General features: G+C 43.9%; 1 protein-coding gene across 1 annotated transcript in view; it reads left to right on the top strand.

Moving 5' to 3' along the window:
• The window catches only part of LOC121618639 (fibroblast growth factor receptor-like 1), a 28713-nt gene that overhangs the window by 4873 nt on the left and 2270 nt on the right, over positions 1–21570 (top strand). The window contains exons 3-6 of the mRNA XM_041954167.1: positions 13209–13481; positions 19308–19394; positions 20144–20428; positions 21111–21464. Of these exons, the coding sequence (XP_041810101.1) occupies positions 13209–13481; positions 19308–19394; positions 20144–20428; positions 21111–21464 (999 nt within the window). The remainder of the gene's footprint in view (positions 1–13208; positions 13482–19307; positions 19395–20143; positions 20429–21110; positions 21465–21570) is intronic.

Below are 21570 nucleotides of genomic sequence, written 5' to 3'. Positions count from 1 at the left end.
GTGCAATGCTCATTAGTTTGTTTTGGGCAGTTGGCTCCGGGAGTGTTTTCAGACCACACACGCTCTTCCTGCTGGCTGAATGGATTTGGGCTCAGTTAAATAGAATTCCTTTTGCTCCCGTTAACCTTCACAAAACCCATGTGGCTGCTTACAAAGTGCACATGGAGGTGCCAGACTGTCACCATTCAGATGATAATCAACTTTATGCGCTTCCCTGGTCTGACTTGCAGGATTTACCAGACGTATGAATAACAGATATTTGTTAATTGACAGCTGTTTGGTGTTAAATAAGCATCTGATGATACTGGACACTGTTTAGACTCCACAGCTCAGGCTGCTGTGTTACACCCTAGGCCCCGAGAGAAAGAGTGGACTGAGCGACTGGAAGTGAGCCTGTAGGTGGGGGTGAGGGTCCGCCTTGCTGGAACCTTACAAGTGACCTTACAATAACATTTCAGCTCCACAGTGGGAAGTGTTTGTCTTGCGCAACCCCTCTTTCTAAGCCTCCTTCATTTCTCCAGTCTCGCTCTGTTTTCTCCTTTTCTTCTGAGGAGCCAAGTCGCGGAGAGGGACGCCCCCCCCTCTTCCTCCATCACCCCCCCTTCTCTTCATTTTGTGCTCCACAGATGTTCACCCAGTCCTTTAAGTAAGTAAGTGAAATGATGAGATTCCAATTGCTCTCCTCTTTCACCCCTCAACAGGAGAATCCGGTTTTGTTTTCCTGTAGATTTTAACTTGTAGATTTATGACTCGGGGCATGTGTCTGCATCCAGCAGCAGGCGCGATGTGCAGAAATCCAAACTTCTCTCCCACTTTTCTGCCTTCTCCCTCCTTCTCCATGTCGTTCCCCTGGCATTGGCTCCTTGCTGCAACTTGGTGTTAAGCCACCTTTGCAAAACAAAAACAAAAACAAACGTATGAAACGTGTACCATAACAACCTTTTGTTGTCACTGGAAAGCATATCTATTCTGTATTTATGTGATGGTGGCCTTCGGGATGTTGCTGAGCAGGTTTGGACAAGTTCAACAGTTGTCATTGTGATGTTAGTGAATAAAAGGCTGATTTAAACTGCAGAAATATTATCTGGCCCATCTTACTACTTGCCACAGCCTGCTTGAATCTGTTCTGCTGCAGCCTCATACCGACTTATCTGAATACCAAATCATGGCAGCCAGGAGGTACCTGTTGCATATAACATGATGATGAGTTTCATCTGTTTTGTTTTGTTTTTTACTTCTCTGTACCATCAAGTGTTTCATTGTTTTCCTTATGTTTATGATTTAGGGAGCAGTTTGCTCCTAGTCATCTTTGCAATCTGATATCAAACATTAGTGCTCACTTCCAAACTTGCTCTATCTTTGTTTTTCTTCCACCTTCTGCTCTGAGAGTTTCATTAGAAATCACTTGCTGTCCTGACAAACCCTCACACACAAACACACAAACACACCAACCCTGCCGTTCTGCAGTTAAAAGGCTGATTGAAAGTTATGTTGGTGGCAACAGCGATGGCTGGCTGAGCCTGAAGAAAGCCAAGCCGGGGGACAGCTGCGATAACAAGCTCTGAATGAGGCCTCCGCTGCCTTCGACACACACCCCCGGACCCTCCTTCCAGTTTCTTCCATCCTCCCCTCCTCGACCCCCCCACCCCTTTCAGTTCACCTCCGTTGAGCTTCAATGAGACCCCACATGGCTTTGTGGCTTTTTCACTTCCACTTTGTTTTTCATTAGTGATTCTTTTGAGTGACCTTTAGAAATTCTATGCGCATTGTCCCCATTGATTGTGCTTATAAAGAGTCTGGTCTGGGCGATTGCTTGTCACAGTAAGTCAAAATAGGAGTTTTCATTGCGAGCGTATAAGCTGTCATGATGGAATTTGTTTGCGCCCATTTCCAGCAGCAGTCTCTCTTAACACTGGCGATGTGGCGAGGAGGTAAAGAGGCCCTGATTTTTCATTCAGGGGACCTCTGTAATGAGTGGAAAAATATGTCCCTGCTTTGACGTGAAAAGTGGAACGGGACAAGAGAGGAAAAGTCATTTCAGGAGCAAAGAGTATAATCTGTCATATTTTATAGCAGGGCTACTGCTATCCCAGACTGGAATTCTGCGCCATGCAGTGAAACTGATTTGATTTCCTCATGCACTGGGATGTGAGTTTGGGCCTTGGATCAGCCCCCAGCCTGGGTGTACTTGGAGTTAGAGCCTTGGCAGATGGGGGCACTGCTCCATTCACACTGTAATTCTGTGTCTATATTGAATATTAGATAAACTGACTGTTCTTTTTGTTTATTTTTAGCCATGCTAGCGGCATGGGGATGGCAATATAGGGCCCGTCTGTGGGTCAGTTGGTCCATCACTATGGTCCAGACTGAAATATCTTCACAACTATCGGCTAGATGTCCATGAAATTTTGTACAGACATTCACAGTTCCCACAGGATGTGGTCATCCTCTGACTTTTCCTGTAGTGACATTTGTGGTTCAGAGTGAAATATCTTGATTGATATTTCATGGCAGTCCTGCTCCATGGATTGCCATGAATTTGGTGCATACATTTAAGGTGCCGATATTTCATGATCGATTATATTGATTAGCACTAAATTTTGTAAAGATAAGCATGGTTTGCTGTTATTGCTCAGCAACTATTGGATGGATTGCCGTGAATTTTTTCTGAGATACTCATGTTTCCCAGAGGATGAATTGTAAAAACTGACTTGTCATCTTGCACCATCCTCAGGTCAACATTTCTGTTTCTTTTTGTTCATGAGCAAATATCTAGATGCATGCATTTGGTTGTGTCTGTGTGTGTATCTGTCCTCTGCTAGCCTTGCATACTACTGCTGCTGTTGAATTAGGAAGTTTTGACTTTTCTTTCTGTTTATCATGTTCATACAGTTGGGCAAACCCAGGATGCTCAGTTACAAAACTGTCACGCTATTTTATGTGTCTTAAAGTAAAACTAACACTATAAAAGACAAAAACATTTTTCTAAAAAAGTTGCATACATCTGTATAAGAAACCACACAGTACTATACAGAAAAACTGCACTAACTTTGCAAACTGACATCTGGCAGTTGTGGTGGCATTGCAGGAGGTGCTTCACCATCTGTTACCTCAGGTTTTCACCTTCCTCTGTATCAGCCAGACACACCTGGCAGAGATCTGCACACTTCGTGTTTATTTTTTTTTTAAGGCATTTTTACATTTATTGGATATTTGGCAGTAGGAAATAAGGGGATTCAATGATGTAATAGAAATACGTGCAGCAGGATGTCTTTTCTGGTCATCAACCGCCTGTTCCTGTGCCAGTCACCTTTGTAAAGGACTCTATAGCTCTGTGAGGACAGTTGATTAACAAAGAGAGAGACAGCCAGACTGGCAGACAGAGATGGATAGAGGGCGGTGACCTTTGTACAGCCGAGCAGTAAGGTGAACTGGGAAAGCACTGAACAAATTGTCACTGTGAAAGGGTGAGTACCACATCGTAATGACAGGCTCAACAGCTCCACGATGACAGATTGATTTCAGACAATATTCCTGGATTGTCAAGAGGCCCCATTGCTGTCAGTGAGAGCTTTGCCAGTTCCTCCACCCCCTCCGTCTGCCTCGCCTTGCTTCTCCCTGCTCTGTCTCGTCTCTGTCTCACCCGCCTTTCTCTCTCCCTCACCCACTCTTCTACTAGCCTCTCCCTCCCTCCTGCTCGGGTCTGAATCGCTCCATTCTGCCGAAACACTCCTGCTACATCGCAGTCTGTCATTGGCCTTCTCCTGAAAAGACCTTGTTGACAAAGGCGCTGGTGTAAAGCGCTTCCCAGTGTCATGGAGATTGGCTGATCCTCGGACTGTACGCTGGTGTAGGGTTCCGGAGACAGAATAATGAGGGGACCTCAGCCAGGCTCGGCCATCATCATCATCATCACGCAGATGTGACCACAACACACACAGGGACACACACACACACACACACACACACACACACACACACACACACACACATGCTGGTCCGCCGGTGACAGCATGTCTGGCTCAAAATGGTCTTGTTTACAGCCTCTGTGCTTCTCTGCCAGTCAGGAGAACATCAGACCAACTAAGAGCGATGGCGGCTCGACTTAATAAGACATCTGTATCTCATTCAGCACCTCCAGACTGGACTCCGACTGTGTCAACTGTACGCAATGAGCCAAAAGCAGGTTGGATAGTTTTTTTCCCACTGTGGAATGCAGGAAGTTTGAAGGAAGAGGCATGCAGGGAGTGGCAGGATGCACCTCACTGTTGACTGATGGAGGCCATGAAACAACATAAACAGAGCTCTTGTTATATGGAGACAATGTAACAGGCTGCCAGGGTTTATTGTCCAGCTGGCTGTGGAGCAGTCATTCCCAATGTTTTTGGTGAAGCAACGTCTACTTGTGTCCCGTCGTAGTTTGTTGCATTAACCCTTTTTTGGCACCACCAGCTAAAATGTATCCATTGAACATCGCAGAGAACACTATGTGAAAGCTGACAACAACCGCATGCTGGAATTTGTACTTTATTTGTCCTTTGATCTGATCATTTCTGTTTTAGATAAACTTCTCATTTGGCTGCTTCTGTTACTCAACATTTAACATTTGAAAGTTTGGCTGATGAAAAAAGGCTTTTGCAAAAGAAAATAAGTATTTATATTACGATGCACATACTGACCATGAACTAGTTAATGTCTTATTCCCTGGGTTAAAGTCATTAATGGTAAGTGTTAAGTTATTAAGATCATAATTCATGTACAACTACTTCCTTACTTACTATCAATAAGCAGTAATTAGTTTATTAAGGGAAAACTCTTGTAGTAGTAGTAGAATATTGTCATGCAGAATGAAGAATTAATAAGTGCTTCAAAATGACAAATACAGAGCCAATATACTACCAATGTAGATGCTAATAAGCAGCTAGGTAATGTGCAATGTGTGTTCTATATTATAAAGTTTTAGTGGAAATATTTTATATTCTTCAAAAAAGTATGAAGCGTTTGTATTGACACATGGGCGTCATATATTTTATCATATTAGCACTCTCTCTTTCTGTTTTTCTTTCTGTGTTTGAATCATTTTGAAGGCAAGTTATTAAATAATTTGTAAGAAAAGCAAAGATTAGAGCAGTGGTTTCCAAACATTTTGGCCTCCAGCCCCTTAAAATAAAACAATGTCTACTTGTGACCCGTAATCAGAGTTTATGGGTTGTGTGCAACTCAAACAGTGAGTTTTGCTTCTTACTTTGTATTATTTGGAGGAATTTTGCAGGCCTGAAGAGTATTTCACAAGAAGAAAACAACAAATTTTAGAAAATTTGGAGTATGTGGTTATATACCACTCTTTAAGTCAGGGCTTTAATCTTTATCACCCTTTGTTGTCTGTGACATGTGGGCTACAGTTTAGCGACATGCAGATTAATGAGTCTTTTTGGCTCTAAACTTTTATATCTGTGCGTGTTTGCGGGAGAATAAGAGACAACACACAGGCGGTCCGGAGCAGCCGAAACATGTGTGAGCGTTCACACAATGTCCCTTTCAGTGCCAAGTGGTCGGCCCATCTCCAACATATTAGACAGACAGTTATAAACAGGTGCTCGATGGTGCCCTGCTCTCTATTGGAGAGGGAGAAAGGTCTGTTTGAGTGTGTCATGTGGCTGAGGCTGAGCCCAGGCCAGGGAGTGGGGTGTGAGATTGTTGGGATTCCTGGTTACTGCCGCCTGGGCCCACCTAATCCCCCTTCACTCCCCCATGCAGCCCTCCTCTCCTTATGCGCTGTGTGTTAAAGGAGGCCTCTCTGCCATCTTAGCCTCTGCTCCCTGCCACTCTCTAAATCAACCCTCCTCTCTTTGACCCTCACCCTCTCTCCTTGGCTTGTTTTTTTTATTTGTCTCCCCTCCTCTGACCCCTCTTTCTCTGTCTCTGTCTATCACTCTATCTGGCCTTTCTCTCCCTTTCCAGCCTCCCTCCTGTTGCCTCTCCCCTGATAAGTGGCCCTAAGCACACACTCAGCCCCTGTGTGTGCACCGGGCCTTAGCCTAATGGAGTGAGATAAAGCGACTAGAGTGCCACTCACTGTGCGCTCTCTATGACAGGACCAGTGAATTACTGACTCACATCTGCGTGAAAAGTTATGCCACTGAAATAGTGTTTTCTATGCACTCAGAATATTTCAGTAACCTCACATTTGTATGTACCATTCCCTCACAAAGAGAAGGACTGACCGACTGACAACAATAAATAATAATAAATAAATATCTGAATAATTAAGAAATAATTAATTAAATAATTATGATCTTATACTGTACCGTTACCTCCTTTTCTTTTAAAGTAACCATACACATAACCAAACAGGGATGAACATAAGTCTGCCATTATTCTATATTTATGCTATATTCAACAAATGCCATGAAAAGACCAAAACTAACAATGTCTGTCTCAATATTTTCTAACTTTTTTGACTGTCAGACCCAAGACCGTCAGTTCCCACTGACACCTACATATTTAAAAACTGTTCACACGTATTTACGATGTTTAATTTTTAAAGAGTGTTCAATACATTTTTATTGTTTTCCAAACAGGAGTTACAGTGCTTTTGTTCAGGACTATTTACAACCACGGATTATTACACATTTGATGGTGTATATGGGGTGACTCCAACTAAACTACATCGCAGGTGTTTATGGTAATGAAGGAACATGTCACCCAGTGCAACAATGTGTATTTTTCAGACAACAGTGGAGCTCTGTGGCTTTTGTTACATGGGTAATACTTTTGTACTCATAGTATACATTCAGTGTCTTGTTTTTTTAGTGGGATTTGTTAACAATACGACAAATGTTGCCATAATGACCCTTTGAATAACACAGAAAGAACAAAATTAAATGAGAAGAAAAGAAGAAGAATGAACCAAACTCTGACCACAGTCTAAACAACAATAGTCAATGAAGTCCTGCTGTGTACCAGAATATAATTTTTCAGCAGACAAAAGAATGCTCTTAAAGGTAATATTGATAATAATAACCCAAAACGGTGACAACTTTCAAGAGAAAATAGTCAGCTGTCTGTACAGTGGTAGACCAGGTAAAGCATCGGAAAAGCTGGCTATAAACTGTTCCAGTAATAAGACCGAATGGCCACTCCAAAAACATGATATGAAAGGCCTCTATTAATTCAACTTTCCATAGGGACTGGCTTGTGGAAGTATGGAAAAGTATGGAGTCCTTTTGGAAAATCCTTAAACTTCATTAAAAAGGATCAGTCTGTGATCAGTTTAATACGTAGATGATAATAAAACAGCAGCCACACATACTAAACACGTTACTTTTGCCTGAAGGTTAATGTTTTATTCATTTAGAAAAATGTCAAAATCTGGCCAATGCATGGACAAACAAACAAATATTTCTGTCCAACTGATTTATTTTAGGTTGAGCCTGGATTTTTGTTTCACTGCAGCTACAGATGACGGTATTGAGGAGTCACACACAGACACACACACACTCACACACACACACAAACGCTGCTTTCCTCTGACAGAGGCAGCTGGGGCCAGGAGAAAGCAGTCAAGTTTAATGAAATATAGCAGCTTAGAGTTCAAAGGCTCCACAGTAGGGCCTGTTAAGGGTAGGCCGCGTGATGGAGATGTTTCCAGAAGCTTTATGATGCTGGAGTAATTTCTCTCCTGTTCTTTTGATGAGGGGTCGGCAGGAGCCCGTTGTTCTGGAGCCATTAGTGAAGGAAGCAGACGCAGATTCACTGCAGACAGGCGGCGACATTATCCCGGCGATTCTGCTTTAATCAGATAGATTGACTGGAGCATCTTATTCTCTTTACCTCTTTCTTTTTATTCCACCCCCTCCTGCTGTTTCTCTAGTCCCTCATGTCACCCAATAGCTCCTCCTGCACCATTCCCACCGCCGAAGCGGTTGCTATTCAGCAAACATCAGATGGTGCCGAAGAAAGAGCCATTGTCCTGACTGGTCTTACCCCGCTCTTATCTATTGATTGGAAAGCCGAGAGGAGAAAATAACGGGTATTGATTACCACGCTGGGTGAAGCTCCTGGGCAGGACGTCTGGACGGGTAAGAAAAGACGGCATTCTTCACCCTCTGCTGCCCCGCTGCTGTCAGAACAGCCTCCACGTCCACTCCACATATCCAGTCCCCTTTCACCCTGTCACTGCCCCTCCTCCTACCCCCCTCACCTCACCTCCTTTCTTGAATCGCCAAGGTGGCTCTCCCCCTCTCTTTCCCTTTCACTGTTTTATGCCGATTTTTATCTCTGCTTGTGAAATGTATAGCCGAGCGCAGCAGCGGGCTCTGAACAGAAGCTCCGGCCTTTCACACACTCCCTGAGCTACGGTGTCTGCCTCACCTTTCGCCGTCACCCAGCCCCTCTGGTCTCAAGTAAAGTCACTGGCTCTGGATTTAGTTTCCAGCTTTCATGTCGTTTTTTGTGCAGTTTTTTTCCCTCTCATGTCCCTTGAACACGACTTGCTCTTTCCCATCCATTTTGTTACATTTTTGTATTATACAGGTGCTCCTGAGGTTTTAAGAGATGCATGATAGAGTATTTCCCTGGAAGCACAGTCTCCATTAAACTTCCTCTCTCGTGTTCGAGGTCTGTCTGCTCTTGTTCGGTCTGCTGAGCTAACACAGTGCTGCTGAGTAGGAGGAAACATTCTCTTGCTTCTGTCTGTCTCTCTGCCTCTTATCCTTTAAGTAAATACTGCATATTGAAGACACATTCACTCAGATCAGTGTTTATCTTTGTAATGAATCACTTTGGTCTGGCAGCATGCAAAAGCCTTTTGATGCACAAGAAATTCTAGCGGTTGGCTTAAGATTAAGGGCCAAATCCTTTTTATTAGAAGATGTTTACAGTGTTGTTTGAATAACTATATCCTGTGTTGGGCAGACGGTGTTGCGTGCATTATCAAGTTGTTCTCACTGCGGTTGGTTAAGGTCCAGGTGTTCGCTATTGGAGCGGCTGTCAGCAGCCAAGCCAACCCTTTATTGACATGTTTGCAATGGCTAGAAAGACCAAAGCACTTTGTATCGGGAGAAAAAATGCATGTACACATCATTACAAATCCACAGGTGTTTTGTAAAAGAGAAAATAAATGAGGAGAGAGGTACCAGCACATCTGAACATTGCTCAAGTCTGGCAGCCTTTGTAGGTTGTAATTTTTTTTCTGCGTTCCTCTTTCTTAACTTATTTCCCTCTGCTGAGGCCTGCACGTCAGATCAACAGTTCATTTACCCGCTCACAAGGTTTCGTGAAAATTGCTATATTTAGTCTGAATCACAAGAATGCCTCTTATTGAATGTGCCCCTTTCTCTTAAAATAATCCATCACCAAATTGAGCAAAGAAAAACAGAGCTAATTCTGAGAGTCGCCAGGCCTCCTCCTCCTCCTCTTCCTGCACTATGAAAGATTCCATTCACACATGGGGCTCGGCTATAATAAGGAGCACCGTACCAACGCTGCAATACGGGAAAGCCCATATGGTCATGTGTATCATTTTCCATTTAGAGAGCAGCTAACAATTCTAACAATTTGAGTAAACACTCACCAGTTTGTCATATATCTGGCAGATTCCCATTCATCACAGCCTCTGTAGAGAACCAGAATGCTTAGTTCAGCAACCCGGAGAGAGCCTCAGAAAGCTGAAGCTAAAACAGCAGAGAAAAGTGCAGCTATTTTACCTCTGGTATGGTGTGATTATATGTTCCAGTCATATATCTTGAACTATGTATCTTACAATCAAGTAGATAATGCAATAATTTCCCTTTTCTCAGATTTGACAGAGGGCCTCTGTGTGGTACTTTCAAAGCTTTCAACTTCAAGGTTAAGAGAACACGTCCTTGAGAGGGAGGAGGAGGTGAAGGAGGAGGAGGGGAGTCCCTGTTGAAGAAAGGATGGTGGTCATGCACACAGCACAAATACTTATTAAGTTATTCAGACGATGTCCTTGATTTCAACACTTCTTCATGCCTTGTTTTTCAAAAGAACTTCAAAAGGTTTTTTTCAAGAGCGGAGATGGAGGGAGGAAATCATTTGTTGCACATTCCTTGCACTTGGAGCGCCAGCCAAAGCTTTCTAGTTTATCAAGCCAAAAAGCTCAGGAGCTGGAGTCGTGCTGAATAAAGTTCAGGATCACATAGACCTTTATCACTGTTAAAGCACACTAACTTATCTTGGTTAACTGTCGTAGCTTAATATGTACGCCACTTCCCAATTTTTACCTCCAAAGGTCAGTAACTAACGCATTTTATCTTGTGTGTTTCATCAGTTCAAAAATGGTGTTAAAAGAATTATACATTGTGGTTTTATGGTGGGTTATGTGCTGGTGGGCATGTTTTATTTCCTTTGTGCAGAGCTAACTAGCTGTTCCTCCCTGTTTTCATTCTTTGTGCTAGGCTAACCAGCTGCTGGATGTAGCCTTATGTTCAGCGTGCAGAAATAAAGAGCAGTTTCAATCTTTATACCTAACTCTCTGCAAGAAAGCGATAAGCCTTTTTTCCAAAATAAAATTTCTACTAAACTTAGGGAAACTAGCCAGTTTCACCGCACTTCCAACATAAAGCCAACTTATCGTACAAATGAAAAAAACTCAATAGAAAACTTAGTAAGGAGCTTAAAAAGCTAAAATTCAAGAAGGATCCTCCACTAGAAGGCTTGGTGTGTTAGAGGTGTTGAATGCTCTGCGAACAACACGGCAGGGAGGTTTTTTGCAGTGCGCTGTTGTATACTTTTACGAATGGAAAAGAGCATTCAGATGCTCTCCTGTCTCTTTTTATTTTCTCGACAAGAATATTACTCTCAAGAAATGTCCTTCCACCTTTCAGAAAACCTTTGTTTGACAGCAGCAGTACCATTGCTGGGTCAATGTGCTTTGACACTTTGCTTCAGCTGAACCTTTGACATGAATCAGGTCTTGTTTTTGTATGTCAGTCCCCAGCATTAATCAAGATGGAACACATGGTTGAGTGACTCTCAGCACCATATCTTAGAGGAGATAACTGAAGCCTATTTGTTCAAGATTTGGTAGAAATGTATTTATGTTTTGACAAGGCAGCTCAGTCTTTCAGGATCAACTATGTCCATGTGAGCCCCCGCAGCACCAAGCCAACGCTGTGACCTGTTTGTGGTCTTAGAGCGGAGTCTGCAGAGTAAGAAATGGAACAGTGAGTGCCTCTGTTCTGCTTTCTTGGTAGCAGAGGAGTGAGATATGGGCCAGCTGACAACAGCCAAAAAAACTGTGGTTGCGTTTTCTCCACAGACATAAACAATGACACTTCCAATTTCCTGTGCATGCTGTGGACCAGGAAGGGCCATCCACACGGAGGAAGGAAAAGTCTGAGTGTGTGTGTGTGTGTGTGTGTGTGTGTGTGTGTGTGTGTGTTCATGCATGGTTGAGAAAGACATGGAAACAAAAAAGGAAGGAGGTTTTCATCGGTTTTACTCTCACAAGTTTCACTTTTTTTCCGCTGAGTTTTGTGGCATGACTTATAGACCATTATATATATATATATATATATATATATGTGTGTATATATATATATATGAAAACTTGTGAATTTATTTATTTATTTATTTTTTATTTTTTAAAACATGTGTAAGTCCAGCATTTTTAACATCAGAGGTCAACAGCCCAGCAGTCCAGATGTTGTACCTGCAGCTGAGATGCACGTGTTGGCAACCTAATGGATGAAACGGCCAGATGGAGTTACCTGTGTCACCTCCCCCCACTAGCAGCCCCCTCAGTATAATGAACTTCTTGTTTACCATATGTGTGAAATGCACCATAGGAATGTGACTGTGTGTGTGTTTGAGCGTGTGTGTATGTGTTTGGGAGAGGCCATGTGTACTTACCCTCCCCATTGTTTTTACTGCTACCAGACCGGCCATTTGTTCTGAGGCACAGACTGTGCTCTGTGTACTTTTGAGGGCTGTTGCAGCTATAGGGTTTGGTTGCATTTCCTCCCTCTCTTTCACTCCCCCATCTCCTGTTTCTCTCTGGTGTCTAGTCTGCTCAGCAATTCGGGGTTTGGTTTAGTTTTTAGTGGGGGTGGTCAGATGAACGCCTGGTGCTGTGCAAGCAGCGGCGCAGGCCTCCTAACACCATCACAGGGTGTTTCGGCCCGCTCCACTTCACCAGATCTGAGGGAGCAGACCTGAGCCAATTAAGAGCAGGGAGAACAGCCTGCTGTCCGTCTCACTGCGGCCCGCCCCCCTCATCGCTTTGATCTCTTGCACGCTATGCAAAACCAGAGCCAGAACACTTTACCCTCTCTGTGTAGGCAGTGGACGACAGGGCTTGTCCAATTATTACAATCTGGTTTCGACATTTCTGGGTAATCAGACGAAAAGATGACAAATTACCTCTATCTCATTCCATCTGCCCACATCGGAGCTGGTTTTTAGAGCTGTTTTTGGACAGGGAGGTCGGGATTATTTTATTTGCTGATTACAGTACAAGCCAAGCACTGCGACTCTCTACAAAAAACGAGGACTACAGTGGCAGTGTCCTTGCAGTTTATGTATTCATTCAGTTGCTCAATCGTGCTTATTTCAAAAAGTAATTTTTCCACTGACATGCATAATGTTCGTGCCCCATTGCAGCTGAATAGGTGAGGTAAGCCTCCACCAATCTCCATATTTCCAAATGTTTGGTGGTTTTCAGTGGAGACTTGAATATATTGCGGTCTATAGTACTAGTTCCCAAACTGGGGATAAGGACTCCCCAAAGGGGTTGCAAGATGATTAACAGGAGAGGAAAGGAAGAAAAACTAATTCTTGACCGTGGAATCAGCTGTTGGCAAAACTATCTCACCATAAGGTCCATTCAGGAGCTAATCTGGGTCTTTCGCCTGAATGACATGATCTTCATTAGCAGATGGAGTTTCCCAAATATCATAAAAGATGAACATGCTTGTTCAGATTTCTATTCCTATGAGCATGTAAATGACTTCTCATCCACGTTGGCTTAAAAGTTTATATTAAAGCTCTTAAAGCATTGTCTGTTTCACCTTGACACGAATAAAACTGTGGGTAGTCACTATACTTTTGACACTTTTGAAACCAGAAACCCATTTCCAATGTTATTGTGGAATGATAATTCAAACACTTTCCTCTTGAAAATCCACATTAAAGTTTTAGTTGGTTTCATTGAATTCCCTCTTGTTGTGTTTGCGTGTCCTCAGGACCTCCAAGGGTGTCTGAGAAGGTAGCTCACAGACAGTCGGCCCGGCTCGGGAGTGCCATTAAGCTGCCGTGTCCAGTGGAAGGAGACCCTCCGCCCCTCATAATGTGGACCAAAGACGGGCGCAACATCCACAGCGGCTGGATCCGTTTCCGTATCCTTCGCATGGGCCTGAAGATCAAGGAGGTGGAGGCAGATGACACAGGGACATATATCTGCAAAGCCACCAATGGCTTTGGTAGTGTCAACGTCAACTATACCCTTATCGTCATCGGTGAGTGCAGATAGAGTTGTGTGTATCACATTCGAAAGTTTGTATAACCTGTTGCTCTATGGTTTTGTGAGATTAGATCATTGAGTTTTGTGATATGTGTCACTATTGTTAAAAACCCTAGCTCATCTAAGCATCTATAAAACATGAAGTGACCTGTCTGGTAACTAAAACCAGAGACCGTGGCAGCGAGCCAATCTCCTGATTTGTACGATCGTCTTCTGCTGTGGTATTTTGGAGCCATATTTGTAATACTTTCCTGCAGTCAAAAATCTCACCGCAGTTCAAATGTTAAAAGACAGCATCACTCACATAGGTCGAGGTCTAAAACAAGTGGATTTATGGAGGTTTAGTGGTTGATCCTCTCATCTATTGTATGTGTTACAGCCCCAACCTCTCCTTGCCCAAAGTCAACAGCGGCGCGGGATATTGTTTCATACCCCTTCATCCTCTGTGACTCAATTGGATCTCAAGCTCTTCCTTTTCCTTAGGCTACACTCTGCAGAGGCAGGAGGTCTGCAGCTCCGCAATAAGAAACACATTCAGTGTAATAGTGCCGGTTTGTCTTCAGACTCTCACACAGCTCTTGAATGGGGCCTGTAGGATTAAGCACAGTCTGACTGACTGTGTTGCTCTGTGCATGTGCATACAGTGCATTTCCTCTGCGCGAAAGCAGAGCATGATGAATGAGCGGAGCAGAGCGTGAAGGCTGTGTTTAGTCTAATTACTCTAAGATGCCTAATTAGGGCCAGAGTCTGTGCTCTCTCTCTCGCAGAAGGAGCTGCTGCCTGGTCTTCTGACAGCCGGGCTTCAGAGGAAGAGCCATAATCAGGCAGATGTGGAAAACACAGAGCACTTCAAAAAACGCTGCATTTTGTTGCAAATCATTCTCGTGAGTTGGGAATAGACGGGACCAAAGTTTATTTTAGGGTCCCCCTCAATATGAAGTTGCCAGTGAGTTCAAAGAGAGGGTGTCTGCTGATTGTGCTAAAATGAAAGGTTGGTGATTGAGGCACCAAGCCAGCTATAATGTCAAGGTTCATGCTACAGTTGTGCTATATAGAATCAAAGTCAGACGTGGCTGTCTGTGTCTGCATTGAAATAAAAGGGCACTATGAGTTTTTACATACACAGAACAATTCCTTGTGAAATACGTTCAGAATCAATCATGTGATGGATAACAACCAGCACGTTGGTTTGTTTCAAGGCTCTGTTGATTGGATGCTGTCATAATCTTTGGTGCGTTTTGATGTGTTGGATTAAGTCTATTTAATGTTTTTCCTCAAAGTTAATGTAGTTTGGAGTGGAGTCAATGTGAATAGACAAAAAACAGCTACCTACATTGGTACATATTGTCAATTAAAATTCAAAGGTTCAGGATTTTTTTAGATGAGATTTTTTTTTTTGACATTTGAGTTTTAGTTGATTTCAAAGAAAAACGTTGTATGGGTGATGTTTACCAGTTTGTGAAACACATGATTGTATAAAGGATACAACTACATGGGCTCAGGAACACTTTGTAAAAGTAGTTGAAATGTTTCTTTGACCACTCGGCTTTGTCTGTGCAGTTGAGCCAAATAGTGTACATGCATGTGTAATTTATTTTTGGATTTTGAATATTGATTTAAAGCTGGGAGATCTAGAATGATCTCCCGGCTCTTTGATCACTCAAAGCTAACCTACACTCACACATTCGCATACAGGAGACACCCACGCACAATTAGCCAATTCATCGTGGTGATAGATAACAAGTTTTTCCCCTGTGGTGTGTTTATGTGACAGATAATTTGTCTGCCTTGGCTTCTGCTCCAGTGCGACTGAGTGAGAATGAAGACTTCAGTGAAAACAGTTTAAAACTGCCGTGATGTAGCTGGCAGGGATCGCCGGGAGATCAGTTCAACCTGACTGCATGCGTTGCTCTACTCCCACTCGGTGATTACTTTAGGAAAAAATACCATTGGAGGTTAAATCACAAGTCTTTCTTGGAAGCATATTTCCATGAGATTTTTATCACCCGTGTTTTTGCCCTTTATGGAGTTACCTAGAGACTTTCTGGCCTGACTCTTAATCCTGATCTGGTTTGTTCCATTTCCTACTTGTCCTCTGGTGGTAGTGAGTGCGTGACAGACCGACACTAGATACAGAAAATGGCCAGTCTGCATCTCACAAGAACACCCCCCCTCCTTTCCCTCTGTCTGCTCTCTTGTCTGTCATCCCATTAGGCGCTGGCAGGCCATCACCACAGCGTTTGTTTTTATAGATAATTGTTCCATCAGTGCTGCATTGCATTCTGGGTGCTTTTTTTGCCACAAAAATTAGGGGGCCTCATTGTCAAAATACTTCCAGGATTGAAGTAAGCTTAATACAGCCAAATACTCTGCAATTATCATGAGCAACACTTTCCATTAACGTTGAATTAACCGTTGTGTGTAGTTAACCGTAGTGACCTGCTAGGAGGCCTGTTATGTTGCTCAGAAAGATCAGAGGAGAGATTATTTATTTGAGATACTGTAAATGAGGGGTAGCTCCGCATCGCTCCGCATCGCTCCGCATCGCTCCGCATACAGTATCCATCATGTCAGTTTATTATTTTTACTGGATCACAGAGGAGAAAAGCAAGAGAAGCCACTGCGATCGGTTATAGTGCCGGTCAGGGGAGAAGGGTCGACGAAATCCTGGCAGCTGTTCAAGTTCAAGGCCCAAAGTGGAGAGTATAACTTTTTAAACATCGCCTGGGACCCTGCAGAGAGGCCAAGCAGAAGAAAGACTGTAAGATAAAGAGACAGCAAAGACGTGGGGTGAGATTGGCGGTAAGGAGAGTGAGGGGTTTTGCAGGGTGATGATGTAAGTGGGGGGGGGGATCCACTGCGGCTGGAGAGATGTCCCTCCTCCCATCTGCCAGCGGACAGCCTGTCCTCCCCTGAGCTATCTGAAGAATCTGGTCAGTCAGTGCAACATGGCGCCTCCTCAATCCCTCCAGCTGGCTGTTTGGGCCTTGTTTGGGGTGGTCTCTTGACAACTGGCCCCCATCACCTCCCAGCACCCCCACCAGGATAGACTGCATGCAGCAGCCTCTCCGTCCTCAGCTGCTCAGGCTACAGCAGGCTTCATATTAGCATTAACATGGGATTGTCATATTAACATTTACAGGATTGGGTTTTAATGTTTATGTCTGCACAGATAATATATTACAGGGCTAATACAGTGCTGGCAGCGCTCATAATGTCTACATGGAGATGTTGGCTCTCGCAGCACATTTTTCATTTCGCTCCCCTCTGGAGACGTTGTCAGGCCAACTGTTGGATAAACTTGCCCCGTGTGTGACTGATCACATGTGGCAGCTGTTTGGAGATTTCCAGAGAGTGATGCAAGGCCACTGCGCATAACTTTCCCTGGACAGTACAGTGTCCCCAACAACATCTGGAGCTCATTGTGACCTCAAATCATCAGGCCTTTTCCTGCTGTTCAGCTGGCACAGGAGGCCAAGGGAGAGAGTGTGTAGTGACCCGTTTCCTGTGGCTGGATTTGTGAATGAAGTGGGAGGGGATGGCGTCAGAACCTAAACACTGTAGCGAGACCATGAATGGATCTAAGTTGTGTGGAAGGGGGCTGATTGCATTTTAGACCATTTGATACTTTCTCTTGGAGCATTTACTTGCATATGCATGCACTTGAATCATGATTCTCGTGATCGAAATTCCCTTGGCATAATGAACCTTTTGATTACATACAGCACTATATGGATTTTTGTTTGATCATTGATTTCATAATAAGTTGCAGCTTTTACTTGTTTTTTTCAGTGAACAACAGGCCTCTCATACATTTAGAGCCCTTGATTATTTTATTTTTCAGTCTCCCAAAAATAGCAATCATATGGGAAGCATACCTTGTCCATGTCTGCAGTCTAGTGAGCAAACATTGTGCAAAGACAATAGTGGCAAGGGTTCGCTTTAACAGGACAGATGTATAAAGGGCGCCATTGTTCACTAGAATCGGCAAAAAGTAGAGAGGAAATAGATTCAGAAAAAAAAGTCAAAAAGAAAACCCCGGCAGTGTGGGACCATGTTCTGTTTGGATTGGGAGGTTCAGGAACCGGGAGGAATGTGGAGAGCCCAAGTGAGCAACAGAGAAATATTTCTTCCAGTGGAGGCTGTTTTTTAAAGGAATGGGTTATTATAGTTGGCCAGTTAAACCCCTTCAAATAGCCATGACATCATGGCTGGGCTTGGTGCTGCAGGGGACAAACAAAGGAGGGTTTGTACCCAGAGAACCCTAGAGAGCTTTGAGGGTTTCGGGGGACTCGGAGGGAGGCAGAGCGAGGGGGTTAGAAGTCACATCTGGTCTCTTTACCTGACCCAATCAAACCCGGAGAGGGAATAGAGTGTGCCAAATGGCATCTAGAAAAATCCAGCCACCGAACTTGAAATCAGAAAGAGGTACGAAAGGTACAGGACTGGCTCAGAGTTCTTCCATTCTGTGTTGTTATTGAAACGCACAGTTAACAGTTTACATCAGGATATTGTGTTTGTCTTTCCCCTGACATATTGTTGGCCAGTTTGTTAGAAATGCTAAGAATGACTTAGACTACCATATCTAACGTGAAGTGACACCTCAGTAGTATCATATAAAATCATTTAACAGCAGGCCTTCTCCAATAGTCATCCTCTTAACGTCTCCTCCTGCGCAGTGTGGCAGATAGTGGCGAGGAACCTGATCTGCTCTGTTAATTCATCAGCGCTTAACTCGAAAAGTCGATACGCATCACAAACCATCGATTAGGTTTCACTCATTATATTTTCTCTAAGCCCTGTCTTAGCTCCACTGCATGATGTCAGCCAGTGACATAAACTCCACAGCTGTCTCCTGGAACTGGGCTTATGAAAACTTATCATATTACTTCCAAATGCTGCAGAGTGTGACCTGAGCATGCCCCCCCGGCTCAGAGGAGCCTATCTATAAATGCTAAATTTACTCAGATAGAGCCAAGAACACTTTGCTGGGCCTGTTTGGCGTTGGGTCGCTGCCATAAGAGGTGTTGCAGTGACACTGACAACAATTAAGAGCAAGATTCAGATGCAAAGTTAACACAGGCTTTAAAAGTAGGAACTTACTTGCAGTATTATAGTGTACACTGCCCTTAATATTTCCATACAAACTGCAGTATAGAGGTTGATGGTAATTTGTGGTTTCATGCTTCAGATTAATATCAGTGCCAAATAGACACCTATGATCTCGCTCCTGTATTAACAGGAAGAAGGTTGAGCATGTAAGTCCATTCTTGAACTTGCAAATAGTTTTTTGATCAAAAAAAACAAAACAAAAAAAAGTTGTCCTCTGAGATCTCTAATCGGTTCCCAGTAGACCACACACACCAAAACCGACAAATTCACTCATGTACAATATCAGCATACCAAACTGGGCAGTATCAATACTACATTTGTGCAATAATGTAAATTCAAATCACTATCTGTTTTACTTGTTACAGTGTTTACCTATTTGTATTTTGCTTTTTTGACTGATGCCTCTTGCTATTACACTGCAAATTTCCCCAGTGTGGGACTAATACAGGATTATTTTATCTTCAGTGGCCTCACATCTTCATACAAGTACAACTACAACAGGATCACCTCATATAATATGTGCCACTACTTGCCTTTAGAACTTTTAAGTCATGTACAGCTCGCTATTTAAGCCATTCTATTGTTTTTTTTCAGTATGAATTCTGTGCTGCACGAATCATCAATCTTCACTGCCATTAAACTCCTAAACACCTTGCTGTTTTGTTTGGTCCTCAGCTGTTGACTAACTGTTGTCCTGCTGTGTTAACAGATGACTCAGGTTCTGATAAAACTGGACCCAGGGCGGCTGATGGAACAGACTCTGACCTGGGCACCGATGGCTTGTCAGAAAAATTTGGTAAGAGCTCTGCTGGCACGCTATCAGTGATGCAGTGCTTAATTGGTTCTGCAGGTTTTATCATATTTACTACAAACAGCGAAATGTTTTGCAAACCATGCTGCTGTGCTCTAAGAGTTTTGAATGTATTTTTCCTCCAGGCAACCATTCCCTTTAATCTCTGTATGATATGAAACTCTATTAGTGGACCACTGAAACTTGTTTGAGTTGTGGAATCTATTGCAGTGAACATCATGTCTGCATTTCATTTCCTTCAAAGTGACATTATTGTTGCTTTGTAATGCAGTTTAACTGCAGATTTTACTGTGATGGATTAGACGACTTGAACAAGTTTCAGTAATCTGCCATTTGATTTTCATGCCATAGGAAAATGAATAAAAATCAATTGGCGTCTGGAACAGAAAGAATCAAAACATCTGAAAATGTAAAACATCACAGCGTGCATTTGAAAAAGGTCAGCAAAAGTATAAGGTACCATATATATGATTCGTAGTTTAGGAGCTAAACCTTGCAAAAATATGGTATGGACTTTAGAATTAGCTCTGTGGTAGGCTGGCGACCTGCCCAGGGTGTCCCCTGCCTTCGCCCGAGAGCCGGCTGGGATAGGCTCCAGCTCCCCCGTGACCCTGCAAAGGATTCAGCGGTGTATAGATAATGGATGGATGGACTTAGAATTAGGGTACATTTTTCAGCTCAAGTCATGTATCCACTGATAAGTTACCAAATGTTTCCTCTCCTCTCCCCAAAAGTGCGTCCCCGCTTCACGCAGCCCGCTAAGATGAGAAAAAGGGTGATAGCGCGTCCCGTCGGCAGCTCAGTGCGGCTCAAATGCATGGCCAGTGGAAATCCTCGGCCGGACATCGTGTGGCTGAAGGACGACAGGCCGCTGACGGAGCAGGAGGTCGGCGAGGGCCGTCAGAAGAAGTGGACTCTAAGTCTGAGGAACCTGACTCCAGATCAGAGCGGCAGATACACCTGCAGGGTCTCCAATCGGGCGGGGGAAATAAACGCCACTTATAAAGTTGAGGTCATACGTGAGTATCCCACCGAGAGGCTGAGCAGCACGCATACCGAACATGTTCACCTGGAAATATTCATGCTAACAGATGAGGCATTAATTTAAATGATTACTGCTGTTTGTGTGGACCGTTTTCGTGATCTTTTGTTCATCGCTGCGGGAAATTCGAATAGTGCAGAAAGAACTGTAACCTTTAAAAAAAATCTTCTCTCTGATCTACCTTCTCCTGACGTCTGATTGCCATCAGCAGGTCTTATTCATATCCTCGCTGCATGGATGAATGTGCTTGTGTAATCATGTATATGAGAAGCACATTGAGGAAGCGGGCTCGAGAGCGAGGGCTTGTGCCCTGGTGTTTGCACAGGGGGAGAGAGAGAGTGAGGCTGTTCAACTCAGAGACCCTCCACCCAATCTGGAGCTGATTAAAGCCCAGCTGTCTGCCAGACCCCCCCCCCCCCCCAGCCCCCCTTCCCATGAGAAATGTGTGCTGTACAACCAGGAGCAAAGAAAGAGAGGGAACTAATCACACATACTTCTAGTGTTACATGTGGTATTCCTCCCTCTCTGTCAATTACAAGTTCTAAGCCTGAGGCTAATAATGGTATGAACAACTAAGACCTCTTCTGTCCACACAAGGGCTGTCATGTCAAAAGATGTCTGTTTACGTCCTGACAGTTTTTCTGTGCGTGTCTGTGCAGAGAGGACAAACTCCAAGCCTATTTTGACGGGCACTCACCCGGTCAACACGACGGTGGACTACGGAGGCACCACGTCGTTCCAGTGCAAAGTGAGGAGTGACGTCAAGCCGGTCATCCAGTGGCTCAAACGCGTGGAGTCGAACGAGGAAAGCCGCTACAACTCCACCATCGAGGTGGGAGACCACCGATTCGTGGTGTTGCCCACGGGGGAGGTGTGGTCACGGCCCGACGGCTCCTACCTCAACAAGCTGCTCATCACCCGTGCCAAGGAGGAGGACGCCGGCATGTACATCTGCTTAGGCGCCAACACCATGGGCTACAGCTTCCGCAGCGCCTTCCTCACTGTGCTGCCAGGTGAGGCCCAGGGAATGTCTGTTTACAGTGTCCCGCTGCCACAGCAGCAGGATACATTAAAAACACACTGCAGAGCAACAAATCAGCAACAAGGATCTGTGCTACC

Source organism: Chelmon rostratus, chromosome 15 (genome assembly GCF_017976325.1).
Source record: "Chelmon rostratus isolate fCheRos1 chromosome 15, fCheRos1.pri, whole genome shotgun sequence".
NCBI classification, from domain to species: domain Eukaryota; kingdom Metazoa; phylum Chordata; class Actinopteri; order Chaetodontiformes; family Chaetodontidae; genus Chelmon; species Chelmon rostratus.
The sequence above is the reverse complement of the archived record's forward strand: the minus strand, read 5'-3'. Positions and strand labels throughout refer to the sequence as shown.